We start from the raw sequence: 27,596 nt of genomic DNA, 5'->3' as shown, positions 1-27,596 counted from the left end.
CTTTATTTGAGCTTAAATCTTCAAACAAATGAATTGAACATTTTATAACCTTGGAAAACTAGCAGCTTCCTCAATCTGCTATCAAGGGCAGGCAATAGTTGGTAAACCGTTCCTTTCTTCCTTAGGGAAATCTTCTGACTCCTCCCTGGGCAATCTTTCTTTACCATGCTGACGTGAGGCCCCTACTTCCAGCTCCAAGCTGCGTTATGGATTGCCCGAGTGGTCCCTTACCAGGCAATGGTTGCTGTAGATTTGCCAAGCTGAAAGGTGTCCTTTAGTTTCTCCACGAAGGCTGCAGGAACTATTTCTTTTGCCCCAGCAAAGGCTGGCTGTATTCCTCCAGCAAAAGCTGTGGAGCTATCCTTTTTTCCCCAGCAAAGCTGTGAGAAGTGAAGCTTTTGTGCAGATGGGAAAGAGAATCCCACACATCCTGCTTTTAAGGCTTCAAACAGTGAGACTGAACAAAATCCCCCCTTCCCTCCAAAACCCTGGGAAAAGGGGCGGGTCTAAAGACTAACGATGATTGTCAGGTTGCTGCCCTATGATTGCAACCTTATTGCAAAATGCATGGTTTAAATAGATTCATGCAAACTAGCAGTGCAAGAAAAGGAATTCAAATCTCCTGGCACTGCCGTGCCAACACATCTATATAATCCAGATTATCAAAGCGGATAATCCACATTGCTTTGAACTGGATTATATCAGTCTACACTGTCATATAATCCAGTTCAAATCAGATAATCTGGATTTTATATGGCAGTGTGGAAGGGGCCCAACTCAAGTATCAGTCTATGGTCACAACAAATACTCAGAAGAGGCCCAAACAGAGAATGCCTCACTATTCCTTTGATCCCTCCCCTTATCTCCTATTTATGATACAGGCCCAACTGTGAACCTATTTTTTTCTATAATCAAAGAGACAATAAACTCTTCCATTAAAAAAAAAAGAAACAGATTTTAATATTGAAAGTGGTTTTTTTTTTCATATTCCACACATTTTGGTGCTATTATTAAAATACACACACACACACATATACACACACAAAAGCCCTGCAATATCATATAAGATTAGTAAATAAAGTTGCACTTAAAATAAGTTTCAGCACAGTGCAACCTGCGTGAAGCTCCATGTGCACTGACTCCGTCCTTCAAGCCTTCTCACAGTATATGTCACAAAAGCTGCGCAATACAAGATTAATTAAACATGCGCTTTAACAGTGGTGAGATAAGACATATTCAAGCCACAAATTTGCATATATAAAGATAAATGTCTTCTTTTTTTTCCAACGCTTTTCATATGCAGGCTAGTTTTAAACTTTGAAAAAATACCTCTATCCTCTGCACTGATTAAGGAGTTAGTTACTCACAATTACTTCCCTTGACCAGTCAAAACAGACAGATACATTTACACATAAAGCTGAAAGAAGATGTTCCCTTTGGTGTAGAAGCCTGAACCGAATCTCCACAGAGAGATCAGGACGGATGGAGAAGCTCCAGAAAAGCCCCAACGGCTCCAAAATAACCCTGTGGAAAACAAACAAAAAGGAAGTCCACAAATATGTTATCACACATGCCTTAAATAGACTAGGAATGCTTACACAGAAATACATAAGCTTTGAGTAGTGCTAAGGGGGAGAAAGAATGATAGTGACAGTGGTATACAGTAAAAATTTGTCTATGTAATACCGACTTATTAATATACTAACAGGTTTATTTTTTTTAGATTACCTAGGTAATAGATAAAATTAGATAAAGATTTTGAAAAAATAATCTGATAAGAATAATCAACAAAGTTATCACCAGAATATAAATAAAGTTTTATTATTATTATATAATAATAATATAATAATAAAACTTTATTTATATCCCGCCACCATGTCTCCTATTATCACAGTATAATAGGAGACATGGGGACTCGGGGCAGCTTACATGAAGCCAAGTCCTACAATAAAACAATGCAAATAAACAACAAACAACAATAAAATCTATATAAATAAAAATGTAATGTTTGTTTGTGGGATTAACATAACTCAAAAACCACTGGACGAATTGACACCGAATTTGGACACAAGACACCTATTAGGTCAACGAGTGACCATCACTCATAAAAACACTGAAAAACACAGCAGAAGGGACTTAAAAAGCAAAAAAAAAACACATTACAATGCATGCACAAAACCACACGAATATACACAAACACACATATATTCACATATACATAGAAGGAGAGAAGGAACGAAAGAAAGAGGGAGGGAAGGAAGAAAGGAAGGAAAGAGACAAGGAAGGATAGAACCAAAGAGCAACGGAAGCAAGAAAAAAATGCTTCCTCTGAGGATGCTTGCCATAGATGTAGGCGAAACGTCAGGAGAGAATGCCTCTAGAACATGGCCATATAGCCCGAAAAAACCTACAACAACCCAACACTTTTTTTATATTCCATCTTCTCCTTTATTTTTTTCCTTTTCTTTTATAACCTGACTTTTCAATCTTCCCTCCTGATGTAAATGTGTATGCACATATCTTTATCTAGTAAATGCATATAAAGGTAAAGGTTTCCCCTTGACATTAAGTCTAGTATCTGACTCTGGGGGGTGGTGCTCATCTCCATTTCTAAACTGAAGAGCCGGTATTGTCCATAGACACCTCCAAGGTCATGACTGCATGGAGCGCCATTACCCTCCTGCCGAAGCGGTACCTATTGATCTACTAACATTTGCATGTTTTCGAACTGCTAGGTTGGCAGAAGCTGGGGCTAACAGCGGAAGCTCACCCCGCTTCCCGGATTTGAACTGCCAACCTTTCGGTCAGCAAGTTCAGCAGCTCAGCGGTTTAACCCACTGCACCACTAGGGGGGGCATATGTATGTGTGTATGTATGTATATATGTATGTGTATACACACACACACGTATTTTATAAAAATATTCATGCCAAAAAACATCAAGACCTCAGTAATCAAATTCGATAGTCCTTTAGTTGTGTATTTGTGTGGCCGGTGGATGGAACAGATGGCCTTGGGGCCCTTCCAATTCTGAGATTCTATGATCCAGAGGCTAGGAAGGCTGATATAGGAAAGAAGCAGGCAAAGACTGCTCTTGGGTCGGCTACGAGTTGCTCTGTGAGCTGTTGCAACAAGCTACAAGTTGTTTGCATGATAAGAGCCTCCTTCTGGTCTCTCTTTCTATCACGGTTCAAGGAATCCACTCTCTGCTCTACGTGTTTGACAGGCTTTTTGGAGGTGTGGATGAGTTCATCCTTTTTTACACTGCACGTCATGACATTTCCTCTTTCCACCCACTCTTTCCTTCCTCACTTGGGCTTGGTAAAAGTGTTGATTGCCATTCCAAACAAGCTCCAATGCAGAGTTCAACTGCCGGTGTAAAACCAAAGCATCAACATCAAGATAAAAATCTATGAAAGGCTTTTCATGCTGTTCTCTCCCGAAAGGTAGATTGCAAATGGGGACAAACCACTACCTCATGTTCCAAGAACAGGGCCTTCAGCTGCCCCTTCGACCAGTAGTCCAAGGCGTAGGCCAGAAACTTCATGGAGACCGTATTGATACGCAGGAAGTTCCCCACAAAAACCACTCGATTAATGTTCTGCAAGGAGGGAATCACGTTATTAGAATTTTGCTGCCCGACATCAGAAACTGCTTAAAAACATGCAGCACATCTTGGAAAGTTAAAGCAGGAGAGTCACCAATTCTCCTTCATACCAGTTCACCTCTCCCAATCAGAGCAGACATCTAGACAATTAGAGAGCTCTGAGAAGACTGTAATTCACAGGCACCGGGACTATGGCACAGCTGGCTGGGAGTCAGCTGCATTAAGATCACTACTGACCAAAAGGTCATGAGTCTGAAGCCAGCCCGAGTTGGAGTGAGCTTCCGACCAATTTGTGTAGCTTGCTGTCAACCTTTGCAGCCCGAAAGACAGTTGCATCTGTCAAGTAGGACATTTAGGTACCGTGTATGCGGGGAGGCTAATTTAACTAATTTACGAGGCCATAAAAATCTCCAGCAAGCATGCAAAGAATGAGGAAGTACTTCATCAGTGTCACAAATGGACAGTGAAGCGACAGCTCCCCTGGTGGCCAGAATACCCTCATGAAAAAGCTGGAATGTTACATAGCCTCTGTATGTCTGTCTATATATCTTGTGTGTCTATGGCATTGAATGTTTGCCGTGTATATGTAAATTGTAATCCGCCCTGAGTCCCTTGCGGGGTGAGAAGGGTGGAATATAAATACTATAAATAAATAAATAAATAAATAAATAAATAAATATCCAGTTGAGTTGTTTTAAAAATAATTATAACTAGGTGTCCCCTGCCACGCGTTGCTGTGGCCCAGTCTGTGTATATGTGTTTTGTGTGTGTATATATGTATATATTTGTGTATATGTGTACATATGTGTGTGTGTATATCTGAGGTTTTGTGCATGCGTTGTAATGGGTTTTTTGGGGGTTTTTTAAAGCTTTTTTAGCCCCTTGTTTGCATGATAAGAGCCTTCTTCTGGTCTCTCTTTCTATCATGGTTCAAGGAATCTACTCTCCGCTGTGTTTTTCCCTATTTTTATGAGTGACGGTCACTTGTTGGCTTGATAGGTGTCTTGTGTCCAAATTTGGTGTCAGTTCGTCCAGTGGTTTTTGAGTTATGTTAATTCCACAAATGAACATTACATTTTTATTTATATAGATTATAAACACACATCCACTGGCTGAGCAGCTGTGATGATATAGAAAATTCAAACACACCAACTATTGTTGGGCAAGGGCTAAGATTAAAATATTGAAGCTTAGTATGTTGTTTTCATGCAAGGTTTTGGGGAGAGGATTGCTGTGTGGAATAAATTTAGAAGCAAAAGTGTGCAACATCTGGCAAACACATCTTTCAAGCAAAAAAAAAAAAAAACCAAAAAACCCAAGCATTCCATCATTGTAGTAATTGGATCTAAAGCAAATCTATCTATTTTTAATATGCTTTTATATGTTTTAATTGTTTTATAATTTGATATATTTATTATTTGCTTTTGTACTTACTGCATTTATGTTTTAATTGTTTTATAATTTGATATATATATATATAATTTGTTTTTGTACTTACTGCATTTATGTTTTAATTATTTTATAATTTGATATGTTGTTATATTTATTATTTGTTGTATGATGTGGCATTGAATGTTGCCATAATCTGTAAACTGCTCTGAGGCCCCTTCGGGGTTGAGAAGAGCGAAGTATAAATACCGTTAAAAATAAATAATAATAATAATCTATCTATCTATCTATCTATCTATCTATCTATCTTCGAAACCAAACTTCCAGCTTCCCACCTGAAATTCCATCTATCATAGCATCATCTTTGTCTTCCCACGGTATCTTAATAACCTCCCCAAAACATCTCTCTCTGAGCCCCATACTCTTCTTCTCATCTCCCTTTGGCTCTGAAGGATGGTGCCTAGCTGTGTGAGGATGACTGGAAGCAACAAGGCGAGTAGGTCTTGATTCTTTCATAGCCCTGTACAATGCTGCTTGACATGGTTGCAACAAGGCAGCACTGTAAAGAAGCTGAAAGCACCAAGCTTCGGCAAAACCATCAACCAAGACAGAGGTGGTCACTCTTGCCTTTGGACAGCAGGCTCCTTCCTGTTATGCTCCCCACTCTTCCTCACATGAAGCCCTCAGTGAGGAATACCAGACACTGACGCTTGAACGTAGACAAGGAAAACACCTGCACCTTCTTACACAACAGTGTCCTCCCTGTCATATCAGTCTCTTTTTGGCACTTACAGAAAATTGACTTAATGACCAAATAGATTCTCCGCTTTTAGCTTGGTTGACATTTGGTTCCAAGTATCTCCCATTATTAGTCTTGACCCACTCTGCAATACTGAGATCAAAGGCAATTTTCTCAAATGATGTGCAAGACCTAGGTGTGGTTTCCACTTATATATCTCCTCTTGAACAGCAAATCACTCTATTCTTTCTGAAAAGCATTCCCACCTCAAAAGACCAAGAAGAAAACAAAACAAAGGTGTCTTGAAGGACTTGGACTTCCCTTGCACCCCTAAGTAGGGGCTTCAAAGCACCCCTTGCTGTACCTCATTGAGGGCGCACATCCGGGCAATGGAGCCAATGTTGTTGGTGATGGTGATCAAAGCTGCTCTTGCCAGGTCTTCCTTACTAGCCGCATCTCGCTTCTCCTTGCTCATCATATTTCCAAAACTGGATAGGAAAATCCATGCACAGAAACAAAACAATTTAGTAGAGGGTAACACTATGTAACAAAATCTGGAAAAAAATCCTGGTTTGAAAGTGTTATTTCCTGTTAAATTGTGGGGTACTTATTTTGAAAGTAGCCGTTATATTCCAGAAACTTTGTTTTTGTGGCTGCCACAAACTATGATGAATTGGTTGAGACTCTAGGACAGGGATCCTCAAACTTTTTAAATAGAGGGCCAGGTCACAATCCTTCCAACTGTTGGAGGGCCTGATTATTTTTATTTTATATATTATTATTATTATTATTATTATTATTATTATTATATCTGCAGCATGGTTATAATTTGGGGAAAAAAAAGAATTCCTATGCACACTGCACATATCTTATTTGTAATGCAAAAAACACTTAAAAACAATACAATAATTAAAACGAAGAACAATTTTAATAAATATAAACTTATTAGTATTTCAATGGGAAGTGTGGACTTGCTTTTGGCTGACGAGATAGGATTGTTGTTGTTGTGTGCTTTCAAGTAGTTTCAGACTTAAGTTGACCCTGAGTGAGGGCCGGGTAAAGAATGATAATAATAATAATAATAATAATAATAATACTTTATTTGTACCCCGCTACCATCTCCCCAAGGGGCCTTGGAGGGCCATATTCGGCCCCCGGGCCTTAGTTTGAGGACCCTGGCTCTAAGAGATGTTCACTGAAAAACTACAGCAAAATGTGCTGCAGGATATCCCACAAAAACAAAGTTTTTGCAGGGTTGTTGTGAGTTTTTCGGGCTGTATGGCCATGTTCCAGTAGCATTCTCTCCTGATGTTTTGCCTGCATCTATGGCAGGCATTCTCAGAACCAATTAGGAAATAACATGTACAAAATTTGTGTTACATAGTGTAATGGATTCATTCACGAATGTATGTGCAAAATCAGTGTGGAAACGAGAGCAGCTTTTCTACAGACACACAGGACAGTATGCTTCACTCAACCCTTCTTTGACTTCCTTCCACCCTCATCCTCAACATGCCACAAGGAGAAAGTAAGCACATTCCATAGTACTCGGAGACAAAACAGTACTACAAAGAGAAAGCAAGCAGTTGGAGAGTAGGGGGAATCAACAGAAAAGTAAACCAAGCCACGGCTAATCTGCCTGAGAGGGGAAAAAAGGAGAACAGACGATCCGAAAATACTTACAGAAAGAAAGAGCAAACTGAGATTGTGAGTGAGTGAGTATAAAAGCTCACTCCAACTTTTACAAGGCAGTCTTGGAAAGACAGCTCCACTAAAATAACATTATGTCTTTGAGCCACATGCCAATATTGTTAAAGCTTGGCAGATCTCCAAGTACTTTATGAAAAGTCTGGCTATTTACGAGTTTCTAGGGAAGCTGAATGTAAGAAGTATCCACAATCTTCCACTGAATTGTGGGCCCACGTTGTGGCTTGTTATGCCAGCTGACAGTGAAACAATGGAACTAACCTACAGGATGGGCTAGCCCTCTTTCTTTTTACTATGGTCAACAAACCTTGCCAGCATGTCCGCAAGTTACAGACAGGCTTATAAAGTTTACGACAGCTTATATATACATCATAAATTATGGATTGTGATATGATCCATGGATAGGCCAAGGCTCATTCCATGGAGAGGAGAAAGTGCCAGTGATCACTCACTCCCTTTCGCCATTTTCTTGCCCAGGCATTCAAAAAAGGCCGGAAACAGTGCTATGGCATGGAGAGAGGATGTGGTCAGTGCTTCTTTTAGGTTCTTCAAGGATGGATAAAACTCTTGTTTTTGCCACACTACTCAGAGAAGGGGATGGTTCCTTTTTTGGTTACAGTACTTAACCCTGACTGTTGATAAATTAACCCAAATTTTGGGAGCTAATTTTTGGAATACAATTTCTAGGCTTATAACATGAGTTTATACAACAATTTGATTCATGGGCTCCACCAAGATAATAATAATAATAATAATAATAATAATAATAATTTATTTATTTATTTATACCCCGCTACCATCTCCCCAAGGGACTTGGTGCGGTTTACATGAGGCTGAGCCCAAAGTACATCAACAGTAAAAGCAATAAGAAAACAATCAATACAACAGTTAAAATAAATCTCATAATGTACTGGATGTACTGGGTTCACTCACTGGAGGCAGGAGGCAAATACTATCCATTTATTTCACATTAAATATTTATTTCTTATCCTACCCCAGGAAACCCACCTCAGGTCAGACAGTAATGCAACTCGTAAGAATTAACAAAACATGCCACATTAACCCATGCTAAAAACCAAAAACAGACCAGAGTCTAATACCGATTGCATATGTACTATGGGGAAGCATTACCTGGATGCCACCGTCCAGCCTGGCAGCCCAAACCTCTCGTAATCCCCTCCATAAATATCCCGGACTAATTTGTCCACTTTGGTGCTGTCCCCATGGGATGCCATCTCGAGAGCCTCTTCAAAGGTGGAGCAGCCTGTCAGAAGGCAGCACAGGCCAAAGAAGGTCCCGCCTCCAAGGCTAGTCGGGAAATAAAGACATGTAAATAATAATTATTACAGCTCCGGGACTGGCAAGGGAGAGGACAGGTAATAACCATCACTGGAAAGAAAGCCACATCTTTCATTACCCGACATCCTCCTAATCACATAAGCAGGCAATATGTTGCACAATGCATATGGAGGGGTTTTCTTCTGGAAGACTATGCCATAGTTATATCCAACTGGCAGAATAATAATAATAATAATAATAATAATAATAATTTTTTGTCATGTCAGGAGCGACTTGAGAAACTGCAAGTAGCTTCTGGTGTGAGAGAATTGGCTGTTTACAAGGACGTTACCCAGGGAACGCCCGGATGATTTGATGTTTTTATCATCCTTGTGGGAGGCTTCTCTCATGTCCCCGCATGAGGAGCTGGAGTTGATAGAGGGAGCTCAACCACCTCTCCCCAGATTCAAACCTGTGACCTGTCGGTCTTCAGTCCTGCCGGCACACGGGTTTAACCCATTGCGCCACCGGGGACTCCAATAACAACAATAATAATAATCTTTATTTATACCCCGCCACCAACTCCCATATGGGGACTCGGGGTGGCTAACATGAGGCCGAGCCCAAAACATAATACAACAAAATAATATACAAGACAATAGAAAATAAATACAACAGATACATAATACTCAAAATAAAATAAGCAATACAAAAACATAATAAAAGCAGTCACAATGGGCGGGCCAAGTGTGCAAAATAAGATGCTAAAAACATTTAAAACGCTGGGTGAGATAGGAAGGTGTATTTGTAACAGAGGAGTCCGAGACTAGGGAGCAGTGGGACTTGGGCTTCATTAAGGGTAGGGGAAAGTGCATCATGTAAACAAACTGTAGGTGGAGACTTACAATAAACGAGTTGGGTGATCGCTCTCCAAATGCACATCTTTCTTAAAACCTGCTAGGGTGGAGGCTTGCCTAATCTCACCTGGTAGTGAGTTCCAAAGTCGGGGGGCCACAGCGGAGAAGGCTCTCTCCCTCGTACCCACTAGTATAAGTACCACTAGGGCTATTACACATTAAAGACATATTGTTGGGAGAGTGGGTTTATTAACAAAAGACCCTCTACATAAATGTACACCAGAGTAACTTAACAGCAGCGGCGTGACCCAGCACCAGTAGCCCGAAGTGATAAAAAGAACAAAAACACATAGACCAATGTTATCTCTTCCATAGGAGGCTTTTCTTTGTAGTAAAATAACATGGTTGCGCTATTTACAAGAACAAGGTTTCTATAACACAAATAAAGTTCTTTATACTTCCTTCTCTGCTTCCATCCTAGGCTTCTTCCTCATGCAGATAAACAGCTTCGCTCTCACAGAGCCTCCTCTCACAATGAACTTATACTGGAGCTTCACACAGTAGCCTTTTACATAAAGTAGCCTTTACACTGGAGGTTTGCAGATGAGGCCTTCAACCTGGAGTTTCTTTCACTGAAGCTGTCTCTCACTCTGAGGCTTCTCATAGACTAAGGCCTACCTCACACAGAAGCTTCTCTCACAGACTAAGGCCTACCTCACACAGAAGCTTCTCTCATAGACAAAGGCCTACCTCACACAGAAGCTTCTAACACAGACTAAGGCATACCTCACACAGAAGTTTCTCTCACAGACAAAAGCCTACCTCACACAGAAACTTCTCTCACAGACTAAGGCCTACCTCACACAGAAGCTTCTCTCACAGACTAAGGCCTACCTCACACAGAAGCTTCTCTCACAGACTAAGGCCTACCTCACACAGAAACTTCTCTCATAGACTAAGGCCTACCTCACACTGTGAGGCTTTCTCACAGACTGAGACTTTTATCCCACTGAGGTTTACCTTAGGCTGGCGGCTACTAAGCTATAGGCACACCTGCTTATACTAAACTGCAGCTTTTGCTGAGTAATTGCATCCATTTAACCCTTTCAGTGCTTGACTCACATTTTTGTAAGTAAAAATACCAAGTTTTAATATTTCTGACAAGTATGTATACGCGCATTGTCCAAATTGTGCTTTTTGCACTGCGCACTGCAATTGCATAACAGATAGTCAGACATAAACATTGATCCACATACATTGCTCCAAGCAGCCATTCAGTATAAGGATTGCATAGCATAACTCTGCCACCAGATATTTATGCTATGCTGAGATTAGATCAGGTGTGGGAAAACTTCAACCTCCAGGTGTTTTGGACTTCAACTCCCACAATTCCTAACAGCCTACCGGCTGTTAGGAATTGTGGGAGTTGAAGACCAAAACACCTGGAGGGGCAAAGTTTGCCCATACATTGATTATATGTGGGATCTCACTTATTTCCTAATGGAAATATAGTTACTGTATACACTCGAGTATAAGTCTAGTTTTTCAGTCCGTTTTTTAGGCGGAAAAAGTCTCCCCCAGCTTATACTCGAGTCAAGGTTATTTATTATTTCACTTTGTTGTTATTATTATTATTACATTTATTTTTTTATTATTGTTATTATTACATTTATTATTTTACTCTTTATTACTGTTATTATTACATCCCATTATTTTACTCTATTATTATTATTATTATTATTACTATTATTATTATTTTACTCTATTTATTATTATTGGAGGATACGTAAGCATATTCATATTGAAAAAGGTTAGAATAATGGTTTAATCAGAGATGGACAGTCTTATCTTGATTTACAGTTTTATGTAAACATTCAACTTACTGATGCCTAAATTAATATAACTTTATTGGCATCTATTTTTATTTTGAAATTTACCAGTAGCTGCTGCATTTCCCACCCTCGACTTACATTCGAGTCAACCCATTTCCCCAGTTTTTTGTGGTAAAATTAGGTGCCTCGGCTTAAATTCGGGTCGGCTTATACTCGAGTATATACGTTAATTAGCTGGCATTCTGCAAAGGACAGATCTCATCACACCATTCTTACAGGTGGATAGAGAAAATCCATCCTCATTTTAGATTCCAGTGACAACGGCAATTCATATTTTCCTCTGCACAAAGGGAGTCCCACTAAGTTAGGTGAAGCTAATTCCTGCAACCACCATCACCATTACAGCTATCCCCATGAGAAACGTGTACCCATGACCATGAGGCCTGTGCCATTTGGTTACACGTGTGACATTCATAAGTGCATTCATGGCTTATGAGACCCTAAATAATTCCCCTCCCCACTTCCAAGTCTCACCTGGTCCCAGTCACCCGCTTGTAATTGTCTTTGGAATACACAGCTAGGATGCTGACCCCTGAGCCGATGTTCACCAGAAGGAGAGGGTAAGGATTCTCCAAATTGAAGGGGAGCTTCTCACATTTCTCAGGAATGGTTGGGTTTTCAAAGTAATAGCACTCTGAGTGTCCATTGAACCCGACCGAATCAATGTACAAAACTCCTCTAATAAGGCAATCGAGTTCGTCCATTTTGCGGAGCTGGAGGTCTCCCACCTGTTTAGAGAAAAAAGCTTTGAAGAGGATCTCGTATTACATCTTTGGGAGGGACAATGTTCATCTTACGTCTATCTTGCAAGCAGTAACCTATTTATTGCAAGCTGAGTTCCAGGACTACCAAACTCTGACATTCACAAGCACCAATGGGAACAGTTTGTTCAAGTTTGTATCAGTGCTCTAAGTTAGGCATCCTATCATAGTTAGCAGTGGGCTCATTTGGAAGAATATTTGTTTACATGAAACTGATTTCAGGTTTCATTATTTAAGAACTTTCTATTATTTGATACTAAGTTCAAACAGGAGGAATGAATATCTTAAATCTAAAAGAATCCCACACCTTATGTGACTGTGGAGCAGAACAGACAACCCCACATCTATATGCTTGTCCACTATGTCCTGCCTCACGTACAGAGGAAGAATTGTTGGAGGCTACCACAATGCCATTGCTATCGCCCGTTTTTGGTCAAAAGATATTTAGCCACCTGCACTCCTATTTTTATCGGTTTTATACCAATTTATGCAATGTTTTTATACGAAATAAAATAAATAAATATCTTAATAAATATAGTCAGCCCCCACAGGGAGCCCTGTGAAAGTTTTTAAAAAGTGAATAAAATGTGGAGTTTTTTACATGAAAAAACACCTCTCTAGGAACCTCTAGGTCATCTTTAAGATTTGTAGAGGCCGGCTTTAGGACAGCAGGTTAATCACCAGTTGCAGCTGCAGTAAATCAACTGAAAGGTTGACAGTTCGAAGCCATGTCAGGGTGAGCTCCTGACCTTCAGTCCAGCTCCCCACCCACCTAGCAGATCGAAAACAGCCATGTGAGTAGAGTAATAGGAACTGCATTAAGCGGGGAGGTATTTTAGACCCCAGGTTGAGAACCACTGCTCTAGGGACCTCTAGGTCATCTTTAAGAATTGTAGAGGCCGGCTTTAGGACAGCAGGTTAATCACCAGCTGCAGCTGCAGTAAATCAACTGAAAGGTTGACAATTCGAAGCCGTGTCAGGGTGAGCTCCTGACCTTCAGTTCAGCTCCCCACCCACCTAGCAGAATGTGAGTAGAGTAATAGGAACTGCATTAAGTGGGGAGGTATTTTAGGCACAACATTCATATGGAAGTTTATAAACAAAGAAAGCTCTTTGGCAAGGAGATGGAGCAACAGCACCCCCCTGTGGCCGGAACCAAGCACAGCCTCCAAAAGATACCAAATAAGAAAAAATCTAAATATATTGTTGAAGGCTTTCGTGGCTGGAATAATAATAATAATATAATAACACTTTATTTATACCCCGCTACCATCTCCCCAAGGGACTTGGTGCGGCTTACATGAGGCCGAATCACTGGGTTGCTGTAGGTTTTTCGGACTATATGTGCATGTTCTAGAAGCATTCTCTCCTGACATTTCATCTGCATCTATGGCAAGCATCCTCAGAGCTCACAACCTCTGAGGATGCTTGCCATGGATGCAGGTGAAACGTCAGGAGGGAATGCTTCTAGAACATGGCCATATAGCCTGAAAAACCTACAACAACTTAAATATACCTCTATCTGTGTCTGTCTTGTCATTGTATAATTGGCATTGAATGTTTGCTATATATGTGTCCTGTGATCGGCCCTGAGTCCCCTTTGGGGTGAGACGGGCGGAATATAAGTACTGTAAATAAATAAATAATCTGGCAGAAGTAAATAAATAAATAATCTGTCAGAAGGGGGTTGGACTGGATGACCCATGAGATCTCTTCCAACTCTAAGATTCTATGATTCTATGACCAAAATTGTGCTGAAGGACCTGGAGACCATATTAATCAAATCTGCAATAGTCAACTCTGCAAAACTAAAACATGCTAATGTAGAGGGATGACTGTAAAAGCAAAAACAGAAGAATCCTGTGAAACAGAGGTATGGAACCAATGGGGTAGGCATCTGAGAGGCAAAGTAATTGAGTCAAGAAGGATCTGCTGAGCTTTGGAGGCAAATGGGCAGCAACTAGGCTAATTTGGACCAGACACAGATGGTGAACTACTCTCATGTTGGACCAAAGGAATTCAAAATGGCAATGCAGAATCAGATTGTTGTCAACCAACACTGTCTTTTTGTGCTGGGCAAAAACATACTGATGAATGATAAAATAAAAACTGATCTCTGCAAGAGTCCCATGGCGAACAGTAAAATTGGAAGCATGAAATAATAGCAAAGGAAGGTGGAAAGCTGCCAACAGTGATATGAAAAGAAACCGTCTTCGTCCCTTTCCCACCTGTCCTTGAAATAACAAAGAATGGGTTTCAAGTGTGATTCTACATTTGGAGCAAGTATATAATAGGATGCAAGAACAAAAATGATTTATCAAACATTAATCACCACATTTAAACAGAAACTGGGTGCCAGTCAAGCCAAAACACGTTAACTATTGAGATGTCAATGACGACACTTTCGTAGCCAGCATTAATAATAACTGGTGTTTTGCTTGCCCAGCTTTTCTGGTTATTTCAAGGAATGGAAGGCCAATTTGGACAAGTAAGAAATCCTTATTCCATCTTGTGGTGCTCTTACGTTCAAACTGGAAAACAAGGCTGCCACTATACTGAGAAATATAAATACTAGAGAAATATGAAAGTATACTCAGACTCTACTTTGCAAGCTTCGACACAAGTGCTATTGCAGCGTTAAGGGTATATAAGCCAAAAATTGCATACTGTGCGAAAGTCCTGCTCAAACTTATATGCTCCACCTCCTGTGGCACATAAGGTTGTGTGGAGGCTTGAGAAGTGTTTATCTTTGCCCATTTGAATAAAAGCAGGCATGTCATGGGTAGGAAAGCGTATAAAGTGCAGATTGCCTTTACGTCCACATAGCGTAAGGTCCTTTAGTTCAAGGTGCACATCCCGGATTCCGGTGGAGCCATAAGCAGTGTTGGAGGTCAAGTACTTCCGGATGCTCTTCAGGTTCTCCACTTCCTCTTCCTCCTCCTCCATGGTAATGTCCTTTGGTTCAAAATAAACAAGCTTCACCAGGGTGCCTCCAATATCCAAGCCGAACCAAGGAAATGCTAAAGGAAGAAGGGAGAAAAGGATCACAATCATAGAATCAAAGAGTTGGAAGAGACCTCATGGGCCATCCAGTCCAACCCCCTGCCAAGAAGCAGGAATATTGCATTCAAATCACCCCTGACAGATGGCCATCCAGCCTCTGTTTAAAAGCTTTCAAAGAAGGAGACTCCACCACACTCGTATATGTATGTGTATACAGGCAGTCCCCAAGTTACGAACAAGATAGGCTCTGTGCGTAAGTCGGAAGAGGTAGCATGTTGTTGTTCATTCGTTCAGTCGTCTCCGACTCTTCGTGACCTCATGGACCAGCCTACGCCAGAGCTCCCTGTCGGCCGTTACCACCCCCAGCTCCCTCAAGGTCAAGAGGTAGCATAGAGAAGGGCTAACACCACTGTGGTGTTTGTTTTGCTGTCTGCGCCTCTCTTCACTTTCTGTCCCTGTGATCATTGGAAAATTTGGCTTGTTGTGGAAAGGATTGGTGTGGAAACTTCAGTGGGGACCTATTTTCCTCATGACAACTCTTCCAGAAGTGACTTTCCCTTCCAGGGAGATTTCTTTCACTTCCTGTTGTCTCTGCCCCATTTTTCACAAGGAGTCATTTGTAACCCAGATGTTTGTAACTCAGGGTTTGCTTCTATATACCAGAATCTTATATATTGTAAGCCGCTCTGAGTCCCCTTCGGGGTGAGAAGGGCGGCATATAAGCGCCGTAAATAAATAAATAATAAATAAATAATCTGTGACTTAACACTTATTATGAGCGCTAGAAACAATACCATACGAACGCTGACTGGCACAACCTGGGGATCACAACCAGACACAGTGAAGACATCTGCCCTTGTGCTATGCTACTCTGCTGCTGAGTATGCATGTCCAGTGTGGAACACATCTCACCAGTAGATGTGGCTCTTAATGAGACATGCTGCATTATCACGGGGTGTCTGCACCCTACACCACTGGAGAAATTACACTGTTTAGCTGGTACTGCACCACCTGACATCCGCCGGGAAGTAGCAGCCAATAGTGAAAGGACCAAGGCAGTGACATCTCCAGCTCATCCCGTTTGGGTATATGTCAGCACATCAACGACTTAAATCAAGAAATAGTTTTCTAAGATGTACAGAGACACTGACTGGAACACCTCAGCAAGCGAGAGTCCAAAAGTGGCAGGCTCAAACCCAGAACCTCAATCAATGGCTGATACCAAATGAGAGACTCCCCCCTGGACACACAGAAAACTGGGCGACTTGGAAGGCGCCGAACAGACTGCGCTCTGGCACCACGAGATGCAGAGCCAACCTTAAGAAATGGGGCTACAAAGCGGAATCCACGACATGCGAGTGTGGAGAAGAGCAAACTACAGACCACCTGCTGCAATGCAACTGAGCATGCACAATGGAGGACTCTCTTATAGTAACACCAGAGGCACTCTAAGTGGCCAGCTACTGGTCAAAGGACATTTAATCAACTACCAAGCTTGCAAACTTTTTGTTTTGATTGTTTGTTTGTTTAAAAATGCAATACAACTGTTTGGTTCGCTCCTGACATGATAAATAAATAACACTTATTGAGCTGGGTTGTTGTGTGTTTTCCAGGCTATATGGCCATGTTCCAGAAGCATTCTGTCCTGATATATGGCCTGAATCTATGGCAGGCATCCTCAGAGGTTGTGAGGTTATTGTGTTGTTGAAGGCTTTCATGGCCAGAATCGGGGTGTTGGGCCATGTTACTTAACACTGATCCCTACAAATAACAAGCTGGACTATATGAAATCATGGAAGACAGCAATGTGTCATCACAAAAACCCTCTTAAAAAATTAGATGAACAGGTTAGAAATTGAAATACTAGCAAAACTACAGACAGTTTCATCCTTTGTAAAGTGTGTGCTTTCCATACCTGAAAGAAAATTATAATGACAACACTAACTCTACCTGCATTGTCATTCCCATTTTCCTATACATGTAGAAAATGAATGTCTACTTCTGAGCATCAAACTCATTTTCATCGAGGGCCACATCAGCCTTATAATTGCCTTTGAAGGGCCACTGAATCCATGGAAAGAGAATCCATGGATACAGAGGACCAACTATATATTTATTTACATAGTGGTTAGTACTCTAGTTTTTACCCAATTTGGGTCCATCACTTTTCTGCCATGCAAACTGGGGAAAACAAAATTACGAAAGATATGTTTCTATATGCTGGGGAAAGTGGAAGGCAAAAGGAAGAGGGGCCGACCAAGGGCAAGATGGATGGATGGCATCCTTGAAGTGACTGGACTGACCTTGAAGGAGCTGGGGGTGGTTACGGCCGACAGGGAGCTCTGGCATGGACTGGTCCATGAGGTCACGAAGAGTCGGAGACGACTGAACGAATGAACAACAACAACATGTTTCTATCTTCTACAAAATTTGTACAGGGAGCATACAACACCCTGTTGCATCAGCTCCACTGGCTGTCAGTCTGCTACCGAGCACAATTCAAAGTGCTGGCTTTAGCCTATAAAGCCCTAAATGGTTCCAGCTCAGTTTATTCGCCTGAATGCATCTCCCCCATGAACTATCTTGGAGGTTAAGATCTTCTGGGGAGGCCCTGCTCTCGATCCCACCTCCTTCACAAGTGCGATTGGTGGGGATGAGAGACAGGGCCTTCTCAGTGGTGGCTCCTCGGCTATGGAACTCCTTCTCCAGTGAAATCAGATCAGCGCCCTCCCTCTTGTCCTTCAGAAAGAAAGACCAAGCCTTTGGTCAGTAAAAGAATGCAGTGCTAGAAATGGATATGAAATATGTGCAACTGACAACTGGAATGGCTTCGGATTACGAGTTTGGACTGCGAGGTTTTTAAATGTTGTTGCTAAGATGTTTTAATGCTATGATTTTAATGTAATTGTTTATTTTAATTGTTTTACATGACATTGAGTTGTTGCTTATCTGTAAGGCTGCTCTGAGTCCCCTTCAGGGTGAGAAGGGCAGGGTATAAATATGGTAAATAAATAAATAAAATACAAAAGGAGGAAGAGGAGGGAGAACAGTTTCCCATCTCAAAGCTTAAACATTTTATAGATAGATAGATAGATAGATAGGCACACACACACACACATACACACTTACAATAGATAAATAGAATATGTGTGTGTGTGTTTATGTGTGCATATCTATCTATCTATCTATCTAACACACACACACACACATACATACATACACACACACATACACACCATTTTAGGATTGTAAATATTTTGGAAAAGCATACACCCAAAGGCTGAAAATGTGCCAAATGTAAGCTGACAGAGAAGCAAATGGAAGATTTTTTGGAATAGCTGCAAACCTTCTTTAAACAAGACTGGACCTCCACAAGGTCTCTAAATGCAACTTTGCAACCACACAGCAAGTTTCACCGATAATGCATGAAATACGTGACAATGCAGTATGTCCTGATGTCCATTTCCCATCCATATAGCAATAGCTTGTGTCAGTGTGTACATTCACACACATGCTGACACGACTCAGCTCTCAGATGCGTAAAACTCAAGCCATTATATAACCCTGACCACACCTTTAGCAATGCTTCCATATCCTTTGCAGTTCATCAGTTGCAACGAGAGAATCTGAAGCTATAAACCTCATATTCATTATTCCACCAGCCCAAGACTCAGATTTAAGGAAAAGCAGAGAGCTGCCGACGGTATGTAATCCAGGCTTTTGACATGTAAGAAAGCTTGGCATAATCTCTGCAGCTAGCTGTCTCCTTTGGTTTTTCTCACACTGCATTAATTATCATCTACAATTACACAAAGCTAGCTTGGTGACATCCATCTCTGAATTGCCTTCATGACCATCAGACACCTATCTCAAAGCTGCTTAGCTTTGGTTTGTCCCTTTCACAAAGGTTTGACCCCATTCAATAACATCACCATTAATTTTATCTAGCAAGCATCATGAATCTCTGCATAACTTCTTTCCTTCTCGGCTGTAGATTTATATATAAATGCATAAGCCTAGAAATTTTAAGCAAAAATCAACCCCAAAACCTGGGTTAACATATCCAAAGGTCAATACTGTGCCTTAGCTCTTATAGGCAGCATGGTGCTTTCCCTTTTCTGTGTAATGACCCTTGATTTATTGATCGGTCATATCAAAATTCATAATTTTGGCTCCAAACCCTGCCCTTGGCTTATATAGTACATGAGATCGACTTATATACATGTGCATTTATGGCAAATCACTCCTTTTTATCTTCAGATTAACTGAACTAGAACAGCTGTCTTTCACACTCCAGATCTCAAGTTACCATCACAAACATATTTTTGTAATTACGAAGGGCTTAAATACTGAATCAAGTCTCTCCGGGTGCATCCACACTGTAGAATGGATGTGGTTTGACATCACTTTAACTGCAGTGTGTCAATGCTATGGAAACATGGGATCTGTAGTTTTATAAGGCACCGGCACTCTTTTGAAGAAAAGGGTTGAGATCTTGTTAAATGTTTACGTATTTTTGAGGTTTAAATGGTATTGAATTGATTTTTTTGGAAGCTGCTTTGAGTCTCGTTTGTAGGTACAAACAAACATCATACTTGCTGAATTGAACACTATTTGTGTCTTAATATTTGCACTAAAATGTGCAATGCAAGGCCAGAAAGTTATTTTTGTTCTTTACAATATGTTCTGTCTACTTGATACTTATGAAACAAATTGCATTTAATAAATGATAATAAATCATAATAATAATCTAGTTAAAAATGAGAGGCAAACCACACTGAAAAATGCTAAGAAATACAGATATGATGGTCCTGATTCAAGGGCTCAGTCTCTTTAAACTTCATTCTGAAAGGCTCCCCTTCTGCCTCCCGCTTATGCACATATCACTATATAAAATGACATCATAAAGTTCTTAATTTTCTCAGGCATTTCATTCAATCCATTCTGCTTCACCTGGAAAGCCTCTGGCTACATGTCTGGGCTGCTTCTGTTGCTCTTTCTATCCTCAGAATATATCCTGTTTCTCAAAAATAAGACCTAACATGATTTTTCAGGATGCTTGTAATATAAAACCCAAAAATAAGACCCAGTTAAGATTGGCTGCCGGACAGATGCATTTGCCAATAGTACCTGGTTGCAACATGTGATGGATAATAATAATAATAATAATAATAGTTTATTTATACCCCGCTACCATCTCCCCATGAAACTCGGTGTGGCTTACATGAGGCCGAGCCCAAATACAACAATACAAGCAATAATAACAACAATACAAGCAATTAAAATCAAACATAGACAATAAAACAATAACGTAAGCATTAACAATAAGACAACACACTACTAAAAACGATGGGATGGCCAAATGTATACACTGAATTATAAAATAATAATAATTAAAAATATGCATCAATACTATTATTGATATTAATGCTTCAAAATGATAGTATACATTTTGGAGAGTTATAAGGATGTTCCAGAAGAAGATGACATGAATGTATTTCAATAAATGTAGATTGTTGTACACAAATACACATAGGTTGTGTACATGAATAAATGTACATTGTTGAACATCCAAAATAAATGAATGTAGAATGAGATATATGAATAAATATACATTGTTGTATATGAAGAAATGCAGATTGTTCTACATAAATAAATGTAGATTGTTGAACATTAAAAAAATAAATGAATGTAGAATGTTCTACATAGATAAATATAGAATGTTTGTTGTACATGAAGAAATGCAGATTGTTGTACTTCAATACGTGTAGATTGTTGTACATAAATAAATGCAGATTGTTGTACATGAATAAATATAGGTTGTTGTACAGGAAAACATAGAAAATTGAGATAGTTGTACATAAGTAAATGTAAATTGTCATACATGAAAAAATGAATAAATGTAGATTGTTGTACATGAAGGAATTGAGAAATGTAGGTCATTGTACATAAATAAATGTAGATTATTATACACCAAGAAATGAATAAATGTAGATTGTTGTACATAAATAAATGTAGATGGTTGTACATGAAGAAATGAAGATTGCTGTACATAAATAAATGTAGATTGTCATACATGAAAAATGAATAATTGTAGATTATTGAACATGAAAAAATGAATAAATGTAGATTATTGTATATTAATATATATTGTTGTACATGAAGAAATGAAGAAATGTAGAGTGATGTACATAAATGTAGATTGTTGTACATGAATAAATATATATTGTACATTAATGGTGATTGTTGTACGTGGAAAAAAATCCCTGAAAATAAACCGTAATGCGTATACTGAAGCAAAAAATTAATATAAGACCCAGTCTTATTTTCAGGAAAATACATGTGTGTGTGATATATATATATGCACACATATATATTACAAATAATATATGTATATGTATATATATATATATGTTGGTGTGTGTATATATATATATATCCTGTGTGTGTGTGTATGCCTTTTAAAAAACTTGACTGCTGAAATGATGCCATGTTACTGAATCTACCTATTCTATACAATAAAATACCATTTCTCCAAAGGCAGAGAAACAGCAAGAATGGACACAGAATATTATATGTGTGTGTGTGTAAAATAAATATATTAAATATTATATAATTATACATATTATAATATAATTATAATATTATAATATATATGCAGCTTGGGAGTGATCCTGGACTCATTGCTGAGCCTGGAGCCCCAGGTTTCGGCGGTGGTCAGGGGAGCTTTTGCACAATTAAAACTCATGCGCCAGCTGCGCCCATACCTTGGGAAGTCTGACTTGGCCACGGTGGTCCACGCTTTGGTTACATCCCATTTAGATTACTGCAACGCTCTCTACGCGGGGTTGCCTCTGAAGACTGCCCGGAAGCTTCAATTAGTCCAACGTGCGGCACCCAGGTTACTAACGGGAGCGGGGTACAGGGAGCATACTACTCCTCTGTTGCGCCAGCTCCACTGGCTGCCAGTCAGCTTCCCAGCACAATTCAAAGTGCTGGTCTTAACCTATAAAGCCCTAAACGACTCCGGCCCAATTTACCTGTCCAAACGTATCCTCCCCTATGAGCCATCAAGATTGCTAAGATCATCTGGAGGGGCCCTGCTCTCGATCCCACCGGCCTCACAGGCGCGGCTGGTGGGGACGAGAGACGGCCTTCTTGGTGGTGGCCCCTCGACTCTGGAACTCCCTTCCACTGGAGATCAGAACTGCCCCTTCGATCTTAACGTTCAGGAAACAAGTGAAAACCTGGCTTTGGGGATTGGCATTCAACAAATGAGCCATGATCCTGTGATATGGATGGATGACGACGAATAATGACTTTGATGATGACTGACCACTGTAATCATATGATTGTATTTTTGCCATTTTAATTGTTTCAATGTTTTAATGTTTTAGTGTGATTTAGAAATATGATGTTTTAATGACAGTCTGTAATATTGATGTTGGAAACCGGCCCGAGTCCCTCGAATGGAGGTGAGAAGACCGGTATACAAAACTACCAAATAAATAAATAATAACAAATATATTATAATATATACATTATAATATTATAATATATAATGTAATATATACATTATAATATTATAATGTATATATGTGTATATATTTGTGTGTGTGTGTGTGTCCGCTGTTTTTAGAGTTTTTTAAATACTGATAGCCAGATTTTGTTCATTTTGATGGTTACTTCCTTTTTGTTGACATTGTCCACATGCTTGTGGATTTCAATGGCTTCTCTGTGTAGTCTGACATGGTGGTTGTGCGAGTGGTCCAGCACTTCTGTGTTCTCAAATAATATGCTGTGTCCAGGTTGGTTCATCAGGTGCTCTGCTATGGCTGATTTCTCTGGTTGAAGTAGTCTGCAGTGCCTTTCATGTTCCTTGATTCGTGTTTGGGCAATGCTGCATTTGGTGGTCCCTATGTAGACTTCTCCACAGCTGCATGGTATACGGTAGAGTCCTGCAGAAGTGAGAGGATCCCTCTTGTCCTTTGCTGAACGTAGCATTTGTTGGATTTTCTTGGTGGGTCTGTAGATAGTTTGTATGTTGTGTTTCCTCATCAGCTTCCCTCTGCGGTCAGTGGTTCCCTTGATGTATGGCAGGAACACTTTCTTCTGGGTGGATCTTCGTCTTGACTCTCGTGGCTTCTTCTCAGTTGTCTTGCAGCTCTTCTGATGTCTGAGGTGGAGTCTCCATTGGCCTGGAGAGCCCAGTTGAGGTGGTTCAGTTCCTCTTGGAGGAGGTGGGCTTCGCAGATTCTTTTTGCACGGTCTGCCAAGGCTTTACTGGTGCTTCTTTTTTGACTTGGGTGATGGTCGGAGCTTTTATGTAGATATCTATCTTGTGTGTGGGTTTTCTGTAGACGGTGTGACCCAATTGTTGATCTGGTTTGCGGATAACTAGGACATCTAGAAAAGGCAGTCTTCCTTCCTTTTCTTTTTCCATTGTGAATTGGATTTTTGGGTGGATGCTGTTAAGATGGTCCAGGAACCTGTGGAGTTCTTCTTCTCCATGGCTCCAAATGGTATATTATGTGAGAACACAGAAATGCTGGACCACACCAACAACCACCACGTCAGACTACACAGAGAAACCATTGAAATCCACAAGAAGCATGTGGACAATTTCAACAGAAAGGAGGAAACCATGAAAATGAACAAAATCTGGCTACCAGTATTAAAAAACTCTAAAATTACAACAGCAAAACAACAGAGAGGAAACAACCAGGCACAGATTAACACCTCCCAGCAAGAGATTTTCCCAGGCTCAGGCAGGCCTTCAAATGCTAATGAAGGTGGTCAGTTGAAACATTCACACCTGGTTTCAACAGGGAAGAGTCCTTTGCCCCACCCCAGTCATTCCACAGATATATAAACCCATTTTCCTATTTCCAACAGACCTCCCTGCCTCTGAGGATGCTTGCCATAGATGCAGGCAAAACGTCAGGAGAAAATGCCTCTAGACCATGGCCCTATAGCCCGAAAAAACCCACAAGAACCTAGAAATAACATTACTCCAAAGACAGAGAAACAGCCAGAATTGAAAAGAGAGAACAGTGCTAAGCCCCGCCCAGCAGGAGGCTAAGCCCCGCCCCTCGCCTTAGACACGCCCCCTTCCTCCCTCGCCCCGCCCCCTTCCTCCTTCCCCTCAGAGCAGCCATTGCGGCCTAGCGACTCACGGGGCCTGTTCTTGCGTAGGGAGTCGAGGCGCGGGCGGCAAGCGGAGCTGTGCTTCCTGGCTTCGCTCCCGGCGGCCAGGGCTGGCGGCGGCGGCGCCTCGGCTCCCTTGTTGCCGCTTCCATTCCTCCGCGGCTCCATCCGTCTCCATTCGCCGCCGAGAACGGTCACTGCGCCTGCGCCAACCGCCCGCCTCGTTCCCTCAGGGAAAAGGGAAGAAGTACGCTTCTAGCCAATCAGAGCCCGCTTCTGTCCAAAACCAGCCAATAAGAGAAAGAGAAAAGCGGGGAAGGTGGGGCACTGAGAGCTCTGTCACCCAATCAGCATTCCTCGCTTCAGGAGATTGACAGCACAAAAAATTAACCCAGTGCTGAGAAGGATTAGACTTCGAGGGGGCGGGGCGAGAGATGGAGTCGTTCCAGCCAATCGTTTGCTGCGGAAGCGAGAGTGGCAGAAATCCCTTCCAATGAGATTAATTCTGGAATAGTATTAAACCAATTGCAATATATTTAAAAGATTAGGGCTGCATTAAATGTTCAGTGTAGACACACAATGCATAGGAATGGAGGAAAGAAAAATTAGGATGGGAATATATATTTAATTTTCTTTAGGAGAGAAAAGGGGGCATAATAATGATGATAATGATAATTGATAATGATAATAAATAATAAATAATGATAATAAATAATATAATAATATTATATTCTTAATAATATATAATAATGATTTATATATATATATATATATATATATATATATTATATTATTAATAATATATAATAATGATAATAAATGATAATGATAATTAGAAGAGACCCCCAAAGGTCATCCAGCCCAACCCCCTTCTGCCATGCAGAAAGACACAATCAAAGCCCTCCCAACAGATGGCCAGTCAATCTCTGCTTTAAAACCTCCAGAGAAGGAGACTAACATTGCAAGGCAGGATACTCCACTCTTGAGCATCTCTTACCATTTGAAAGTTCTTCCTAATGTTTTGGTGGGATCTCTTTTCCTGCAATTTGAATAAATTGTTCCATTGCGTCCCAGTCTCTAGCTCAGCAGAAAACAAACTGGTCTTTCCTCGGTGGGGTATCCTTTAAAATTTATTTATTTTATTTATTGTATCAGGAGCGAACCAAGGATAAAATTGTATTTTTAAAAACACAAAGTTTAAAAACTTGGCAATTATATGAAATGTCCTTTGACCAGTAGCTGGCCACTTGGAGGGCCTCTGGTGTTGCTTCAAGAAGGTCCTCTATTTATTTATTTTATTTATTTAGTGTACTTCTAACCCGCCCTTCTCAACCCCCGAGGGGGGGACTCAAGGCGGCTTACAAAAAGGCACAATAATACAGATAAACGTGTAAAACAGCAATTAAAACAATTAAGACAGTTAAAACAATCATATATCACAGTCAATAAACCAATCTCAAGCTCAGCGTTTGCCAACTCAGAGTCCATATTTAGTTCTACATTATCTATTCTTATCGGTCGTCATAGTCCTTTATTCATCTGTCAGATTGCCCAAACGCCTGGTCCCAAATCCATGTTCTTAATTTCCTTCTAAAGGAAAGGAGGGATGTCGCTGATCGAATTTCCCCAGGGAGAGAATTCCACAGGCGAGAGGCCACCACCGAGAAGGCCCTGCTCCTCGTCCCTGCCAATCTCGCTTGTGATAGAGGTGGGGCCAAGAGCAGGGCCTCCCCAGAAGATCTTAAACTCCGAGGCGGGACGTAGAGGGAGATCCGTTCGGACAGATACGCTGGGGCGGAACCATATAGGGTATGTGGCAAGGCTCAGGCTGCATTGTGTGTGTGGCAAAGCTCAGGCTGCATTGTAGTCTGTGGTTTGCTCTTCTTCATACTCACATGTCGTGGACTCTGTCAGGCTTAAATGCCTTTCCACAGAAGCTCTGCCAGGTTCACCAGATAGAGCTCTGAAAATCATGGACTCTGGAGACATGATGATCACTCCTTGTGTTGTGAGATGTTTTGTTGCCAAATTTGGTGTGATTTTGTTCATTGGTTCTTTTGTTTTTAAGGTACTTATTATGCACATAGCATTTATAGATAGATAGATAGATAGATAGATAGATAGATAGATAGATAGATAGAGATAATAATAAGGCTATACTAGGACTTCTTTCTATTTTAATGTTAGCTGTGCTGGTACAGCTGTACCAGAAGCTCCACTTTATTTGCTTGCAGCCCAAGGCTTGGGATTCTGCAGAAGAATGGCTTCCTGTTAAAGTTTGCAGTTATAGGGCAGGCCCCCTGTCCATCACCGTTAAGTTTGGTTCCGCCCCCTGTTCAGGACAATTGAGAAGGGAAGGGAGCCATTTTCAGTCTCTCTCAGCAAGGAAAGTCAATGTACAGGACGCATACAGAGTTCTCTGCCCCGGAGCGTGGTGGAGGCTCCTTCTTTGGAAGCTTTTAAACAGAGGCTGGATGGCCATCTGTCGGGGGTGATTTGAATGCAATATTCCTGCTTCTTGGCAGGGGGTTGGACTGGATGGCCTATGAGGTCTCTTCCAACTCTTTGATTCTATGATTCTCCTGTACAAAGGCTTCAACCCTTAAGACTTCCTGGGGGAGAACAGTCTTAAGAGCAAAAGGATCCCCAAAGATTCCCAGGGAAACAGCCCTAAAGCTCTGAGGAATTTCGGCGGGAAAAGCAGCTTCGAATATCTAAGAACTCCAGCTGAAGTGACTACAGGCCTACTGGTGGGTCCACTTGGTGTTTTGAGACACAGTTCAACCCGGTAGTGGAGCCCACATAAATTAGGTTTAGGTTCACAGTCAGCCTGGGAGGACTTTAGAAAGGGATTTTCTTTTAGAGTAAAGTAATAGTTAGAAGCCACCAGTTGCACAAAAGCCTGGAAGCATTTTTTGAAGACAAAAGAAGTTTCTGTTGATTGTTCACCAATAAAGACTTTTTATATTTCACAAGTCCTCTAAAGACTGTTTATGGTGAAAATCCTTACGAATTTCTCTTCGGGGCCCCTGGTTTCCCGCTGGGCTAAAGTTGTACGTCCTGTTTTAAAAGCAATTCATTTCAAGCCCAGCGTGCGACTGAACACTAGCTCATAAAGTCTCTTCCTAAACGCAAGTCGACTTGACAGCAAATAACAAGATAGCATTTCAATGGCCATAAAAGAAGAACAATTGGAAGCATGCAGCTTCCAACTGAT

The 27,596-nt window shown here is 40.8% G+C and overlaps 1 protein-coding gene across 2 annotated transcripts; it reads right to left on the bottom strand.

Moving 5' to 3' along the window:
* Window positions 1-935: 935 nt before the first annotated feature.
* PANK2 (pantothenate kinase 2) lies at window positions 936-24,605 on the bottom strand. Of its 2 annotated transcripts, XM_060779427.2 has the most exons (7): window positions 24,409-24,605; window positions 14,897-15,249; window positions 11,943-12,196; window positions 8,573-8,749; window positions 6,099-6,222; window positions 3,475-3,600; window positions 936-1,524 (listed from the first exon to the last, which is right to left on the bottom strand). In XM_060779427.2, the coding sequence occupies exons 1-7, from the start codon at window positions 24,545-24,547 to the stop codon at window positions 1,474-1,476; spliced, it is 1,224 nt and encodes a 407-aa protein (XP_060635410.1). In that variant the 5' UTR covers window positions 24,548-24,605; the 3' UTR covers window positions 936-1,473. The 2 variants fall into 2 exon arrangements, with proteins under 2 accessions (XP_060635410.1, XP_060635411.1); XM_060779428.2 differs by lacking the exon at window positions 24,409-24,605 and having other exon boundaries at window positions 14,834-14,919.
* Window positions 24,606-27,596: the final 2,991 nt, after the last annotated feature.

This window comes from Anolis sagrei, chromosome 5, assembly GCF_037176765.1.
Source record: "Anolis sagrei isolate rAnoSag1 chromosome 5, rAnoSag1.mat, whole genome shotgun sequence".
NCBI classification, from domain to species: domain Eukaryota; kingdom Metazoa; phylum Chordata; class Lepidosauria; order Squamata; family Dactyloidae; genus Anolis; species Anolis sagrei.
Note: the sequence above shows the minus strand (reverse complement) of the source record. Positions and strands in the feature narration are given on the sequence as shown.

Bases quoted from the DNA above. Each gene is read 5' to 3' on its own strand.
- PANK2 (XM_060779427.2), bottom strand. From the start codon at position 24,547: ATGGAGCCGCGGAGGAATGGAAGCGGCAACAAGGGAGCCGAGGCGCCG. The intron at 8,750-11,942 runs GTGAGACTTGGA...TTTCCCGACTAG, and splicing joins AAGCGGGTGACTGGGACCAG to CCTTGGAGGCGGGACCTTCT. The intron at 1,525-3,474 runs GTAGTGGTTTGT...TGTTTTCCACAG, and splicing joins CCCTGTTCTTGGAACATGAG to GGTTATTTTGGAGCCGTTGG.